At 24.4% G+C, this 6,425-nt stretch overlaps 1 protein-coding gene across 2 annotated transcripts in view; it reads left to right on the top strand.

Moving 5' to 3' along the window:
* Positions 1-342: 342 nt before the first annotated feature.
* The window catches only part of LOC114126665 (neurobeachin-like protein 1), a 107,733-nt gene continuing 101,650 nt past the window's right edge, over positions 343-6,425 (top strand). The window contains exons 1-16 of one of the 2 annotated variants that reach the window (XM_027990663.2): positions 343-496; positions 1,239-1,442; positions 1,528-1,677; positions 1,765-1,972; positions 2,053-2,141; positions 2,294-2,353; positions 3,628-3,777; positions 3,919-4,131; positions 4,201-4,419; positions 4,699-4,808; positions 4,919-5,102; positions 5,177-5,276; positions 5,623-5,767; positions 5,842-6,006; positions 6,075-6,162; positions 6,252-6,356. In XM_027990663.2, coding sequence (XP_027846464.2) covers positions 443-496; positions 1,239-1,442; positions 1,528-1,677; positions 1,765-1,972; positions 2,053-2,141; positions 2,294-2,353; positions 3,628-3,777; positions 3,919-4,131; positions 4,201-4,419; positions 4,699-4,808; positions 4,919-5,102; positions 5,177-5,276; positions 5,623-5,767; positions 5,842-6,006; positions 6,075-6,162; positions 6,252-6,356 — 2,244 coding nt within the window. In that variant the 5' untranslated portion in view covers positions 343-442. The remainder of the gene's footprint in view (positions 497-1,238; positions 1,443-1,527; positions 1,678-1,764; positions 1,973-2,052; positions 2,142-2,293; positions 2,354-3,627; positions 3,778-3,918; positions 4,132-4,200; positions 4,420-4,698; positions 4,809-4,918; positions 5,103-5,176; positions 5,277-5,622; positions 5,768-5,841; positions 6,007-6,074; positions 6,163-6,251; positions 6,357-6,425) is intronic. The other variant, XM_027990665.2, reaches the window with a different exon arrangement.

The following is a 6,425-nucleotide window of genomic DNA, read 5'->3' as shown; positions in this document are numbered from 1 at the left end:
CAAAAGTGCATTAGGATTTAAGACTTGGGTATAAGTACACCTTGAATCTTGAAACTGCAACAGAATAGTTTCATCTTTTATCTATTCTGCGATACTGCCATACTGCTTTCATTAATATTTAAATATTTAATTTGTCATCCACAAATTTCAATATAAAACTAGTTAGTATAGAAGTTTGTGTTGTAACCATAGATAATTTAGAAGAACTAACTTCTATTATCTATGACCTAGACGTTGAGCAGTGATATTAAATCTTGTATCACAGACTATATGATATAGTCTGTGCTTGTATCATAAAATGATAATAAAACTATTTTATTGATAACAGCAGAAGTGATATCTAATATCTAGGAAAAATCAAAACATTAAAAGTAAACAAATAAGAGAAATACATTTAAAAATGAGTGTTAAATCTAAAAGAAATAGGTAATTATTAACAAATATGGACTATAAGAAAGATGCAATATACACGTATTGGGTTCAATACACTACAAAGGTATTTATATACTTTATATTAGTATAACACAATTGGAATTTCAGTGTGTAATTATTATTTGTTTGTAATAATACTATATAGGCTTATGTCTACAATTTAGATAACTTTTGTTATTTTTTTCAAACATAATCTTTACTATAATTAACAAGTTATAGTGTTCCAGTTAAAAAGATGTAACCTAAATTGTTATATAGGCTTTATATTAGTGGTTATTTAACAGCTGTTAATAGAAAATTTCCAAAATTTAATTTACTTAAATTTTGTAAAAAAAAATATTGTTGTTGAGTAAGTTTTTATTTTTTATTTTACTATAAAATAAAATAATTATTAAAATTTATGAATCAGATATTTCCTTAAGTCCAATTATATCAGTTCTTTGTAAGTATGTATTTTAGACAAATAAAAATATCAAAAATGAAATTTTTTCCATTTTCAATGGTTTCATGTTTATATTCTAAATTGAAGAGAAATTTTTCAGATTATTACATACAATGTAATATTTTGAGTTTATACTATGATGCAATTTTATTGATCAATCCTCTCTTAATTCTTATTATGTAGGTACAATTAGTTATTACATATTCTATAGGTTTAAATATTTTTATTATTGTAACTTTTCAATAGTCACATTATTTTAATAAAATAGAAAGTATTTCGCTTTAGCATGATTAGTGTTAATATCTCTATCTGAGTATAATGAAAATACTTGTAATTTACTAATATACATTTTTATATTTTTAAGAATGAAGAAGCTTCTTTTAGACAGTTTATATGCGGGTTTGTTGCAATATGGGAACCAAAATTAAATTTAAAGTGGGTTAATACAGACATTTGTTTACCAACTACTATTGATCCTGAAGCGGGACCTTCTTTATCGAGACTACCTGATGAATTACTTCCAGCAATTGCAAAATTTTTGTACATTGCTAAGGACAATACGGAAAAAGTAATTTATAAATAATTATATGATTTAATATATATTGTATATATGTTTTTTAAGGTTTTAACTTATTTTTTTTTTTGTCTTTTAGAATGAATTATCCAAACAAAACATTATTGAGGCGGAATATTTAATTCGTTGTTTAATTGTAATTAGCAGAAATTTTTATAACATCCCATTATTGACATCCTGTGATTACATTAAAGAAAGTACATCTGTAGCTACACACTTAATTCACAAAGTAAATAAATCTTGCCGTATGCTGATATGTGAATTTTTTTATAATGTTAAATTAACTTTAATAGTTGAATACTTTTAATATTTATAGCTTACTTCTACTGACCAACAACATGATGAATCTACAAAATCTTCATTATTATCATTTTGTCATTCACTATGCCATTTTTTGGAATGTCTGTATGATCCATATCAAATATGGCGTTGTTTCGATTCTTCTCAAATGAAAGATTTAGATATGTCTAAACTTCAATATCCTCCTTCTATGCTACATGTAGAAGTTATTCCTTTTATTTTTGGTACGTTTAATTTATATGAAATCCATATGCTTATGTTCATAATGTTTATGTGGATAATGATATTATCCATTTAATTTTAGACTGTTTCGAGACAAATTTAGCAGTCAAACATCCATTATTAGCTGCTGAACTTTTAGATGTATTTGGAGCAATAGTTTGCGGGTCTCAAGTAAATATTTAGACTAATAATAAAAATTCTGGTTAATGGGTGATAATGTATATTAAGCTTATGGGATTATAAAATTTAATTTGTGTGAATGTTTGTTTGTACTTTGTAGACCTATTCTTTTATATTTATTGTTTACTGTTTATTGATATTAGTTACTTCCTCATCAGAACATAGAAAATGGTCAATATTCTGTCATTAATTGTAATGCATTGGTGAGTGGGCTTTGGTGATTTAAATGCATTGAGAAACAAATAGCAATGAAAAATGAATGCATATTTTAATTCACTGCTTATAATTTTAGCTAAATAATAAAAATAAATTTCATTTCAGGATTTACTATTATATGTTTAACTAACATTCTAATGTTTATCTTATTAAATCTATGATACATTTTGATGAAATTCTTTATAATGAAAGCTTTTATTTTATAATTTATGTTTTTGAATTTAATTGAGTATAATAATATGTTCATCTAATTAAACATTTGAATATTTTAACAGTTAAAACAGTTATTAAAAAATTGAATTGTTTCCTGTATTAACAAAAATTAAATTTAACATTGCTTTATATTTGCTTTGCTTGAATTTAAATTAAAATTACTCATAGATGTAAATATTGACTTTTATTTTAATACATTTTATTAATAATTTGTTAATTATGTTTTTCATTTATTATAATTTAATACATAATATGATAAATAGTATGAAAAAATACATCCATTAAAATGCATTTAGTTTAATTATAAAATGTTTATAATATTTTATGTAACTATATGGAATAGGAAATGGAAAAGTTCAATATTTTATGTAGTAGAATAACCGGACATAATTTAAATTAAGTATAAATGATGATTGTTCAACTTATTTTTTAGAATTTAATTATTAATAATGTTAATGACATTGTAATGAACAGTGTAATATTTTTGAATTTTGAATTTGTTTCCCAGTAATTACCTGGTATCCAATTTTAATGTTTAAAACAGTAATAAATTATTTAATAATCTTAACAGGACACAACAACCACATGTGTTGTTTCCGTCTTACAAGTGCATAACATAGCAAATTTAGGCTCAGCAGATCATGTTTAGCTCCGTTAGTTTAAACATTAGAGTGAATTAACATAATATGAAACTTGATAATAAGGACATTATCTGTGTTTGTATGTTGGTATTTTATGATAGTTCAATTTTTTAGCATGTTATGATTATATGATATAGTATAAATTAAAAATGCTAATATAACTTGCTTAAAAAATGAATAATCATAAAAAAACCAACATACAAACACAGATAATGTTCTTACATGCATGCTTGTTTTTTAGTACTTTATTATTAAAATTTTTTATTTGTATATTCAATTTACGATCAAAATCAACAACTGCACTTGGAGTGTTGTACTTTGTAGCTTAATTATTAAAATATATTTTTTTATTATTACACAATTTTAGCTTATATATTAATACATTATATGTTAATTTTATATTTTAGCATAACGCACTTCGAGGAGTAAGTCCTCCAACATGTACTCTAATAATGAAAGTAATATCAGATAAAGACATTCCGTTAGTGGTGAAAACTACAGCTTTGCGATGTTTTGTAACAGTCACACAAGTAATGATTCAATTTCCTCCACATCAAGTAAGTTTAGTATTTAATAAAGATGTACATACATGTAAAGTGCCCTGTTCAGATTTATGCATAGCATGTATTTTAGTTCATCTATAAAATGTATATAAATAAGTACCTACTAAATACTTATTAAATCAATCTATAAATTAGTGTCAATTGGATGTGTCTACTCAAATGGAGTGTTTAAGAGATACTTTAAAAGAATGTATAGCATATGAAATAAACGAGCCTCTGGTTTTAAGTGTAATTAAAGCTATTGGACAATCAATAGAGTTATCTGGATCTAATGCTGAAAAAATTAGAGGATATGTTGTTGATTGTAAATTATTGGAAATAATTTTAGACATACTTAATAAATTCGAGGTGATTAATTTATTATTATTATTAATATTATTTTTATTAAATATTTATTTTGAATTATTAATTTTGAAGGTTGATATTGAAATAGATGATGTAGTAAAATGTGTTGAAACAGTTTCTTTAATTCTTCGTATGTCAAATGAAGCAAAACAGCAAATGTTAAGTATAAACGGCTATGAAAAAATATTTGAATTTGTTGGAAAACAAGCGAATAAAAGTCAACCGTTATTAAAAGCTATCATTTCCATTGCTACAGAAAATACAGATAAAACATTAGATCAAAATTTAGAGGTAAAATTTGTTTAACTATTCCGCTATTACAGTTTTTTTTAAACTATGGCCTGTGGTTCCCTGATGGTCTGTGAAACTGATGTCAGGAATCTGGGAAGGTTCTATCAGAACCTGGACATATCACATAAAAAAAGAAGTTGGCTGGAGGGTGTTTGTGATTTCTAAAAATCTTTTATCAGGAATCCGTGTTCAACATAAATTTAAGAATCGCTATACTATCATACAAATATAATATATAACTAATTTCAAAGTGTTTTTTTTTTTTTTATTTTATAATAGAATGCACAGATGATTGTACCATTGATTGAATGGTTACCGAGTCTTGATGAAATGGATCAAGTTTGGTTAGCAAGTATTATATTTAATTTGTGTACCACAAATTTACAAAGGTAAAGTATACTTTTTTAAATAAATTAATAATATCTGCAATAAGTTAAATTAAATATTGTTAAGTTAAATTTGATAAAAAAATGTGATTTTGTTTTATTTTTATATTTAGTAAATGTCAATCTTCTGTTTGTAAAGTTATTGATTCAGTATGCACATGTTTGGAAAACTGTAATCAATTAGCTCAAAAAACTGTCCATCAACTTTTGAAACTTATTGAAAATTTAGCTTCACATTCTATTTCAACCTCTGAATTGAAAAAGATTTTTTTATTAATGAGAGACAAAGATGAACCTGTAAGTTTTTCTTTGTATTTTGATTTTGATTTATATTTTGGGCTTAGGCTAAAAATTATATTTTATTTGTTTAGTTTCCATACATCACTCAAATGCTTGGAACATTGTCAGAAGTTGCTTATTGTACTTATGATTATAGCTGCAAAGTTTTTTTTGATGTTCAAAAAGATCAAGGTATACACTATATATATATTTGAATTTATCGTAGTCTTTAGTTTAAATTAAAACAATGTGAGTATATAATATTGTAACAACCTAAAACAGGTCTTTATATTTTATCATTGAATAATAATAATTAATATTGTTACTGAGTTAAGTTGTTTATAAATAAATTGATACGAATGGGAAACGATTATTTCAAATTTTTGGATGCAATTTATATTTAACATAATTGAGAACTTATAATTTATTTTTCATAAATATCTTTTTGTTCTTAAAGAAGTTAGCACGATTTATGAATAATCTATAAAAATAAATAAATATTGTATTAATTTAATAATTCTATCTTTTTCATTAACAGAAGGTCTTATACTTGATGAATTAAAAAAATGGCCTGGACCGATGAATGGCTTAACCTTTCATTGTTGGTTACGCTTGGATAATGTTAGTTTTCATCACTGTACTAGTACATTTGGCTTGGCTTCTTACAGACGCCAACTGTTACAGTAAGACATTAAAAATTATAGTTTTATAAATTAAATGTAGTATTTTTTAAATATATGTTATAACTTCTTTTTAGCTTAGTAACCAATTCAAATACAGGATTAGAAATTTTTATTGGATCAGATTGGACTCTTGTTGTTGGAATGAATACAAAAAAAGAATTTTTTACAGTTACTGCTCGAGATTTTAGATTTGTAGAAAATCGTTGGTATTGTGTAGATGTTAGCTATAGCCCATCAAAGTAAGAATGTAGTACTTGGAAATTGGCATAATTCACTTTACACATTTTTCTATGTTATTTTATTTAAGGAGACCTTTTGGGCATAATCAAGTTTCAATTTATATTGATGGTGTGCAAAATATTAGTGCTCCTGCCAAATTTATGCCATTAACTGATGTAATATACCTATTAATTAAACAGTTATATTATACATTTGTTTGTTTATTTGCTAATCAATTTTAATATAATTTATTTTCAATTTGTAGCAATTTCAAAAATGTTCCATTGGTACTTTTCTTCCTCATGTGTCAAAATCTATTGATATCCAACCTCAAGTTGACCGAGGAATTTTACCATCATTTATTAGTCAAGTAATATTTTAAAATTAATTTATATAAATAATATACTGCAAAATTTGTTATGGTATGTAATAAATATTA

This window comes from Aphis gossypii, chromosome 3, assembly GCF_020184175.1.
Source record: "Aphis gossypii isolate Hap1 chromosome 3, ASM2018417v2, whole genome shotgun sequence".
In the NCBI taxonomy this organism is placed as follows: domain Eukaryota; kingdom Metazoa; phylum Arthropoda; class Insecta; order Hemiptera; family Aphididae; genus Aphis; species Aphis gossypii.
Note: the sequence above shows the minus strand (reverse complement) of the source record. Positions and strands in the feature narration are given on the sequence as shown.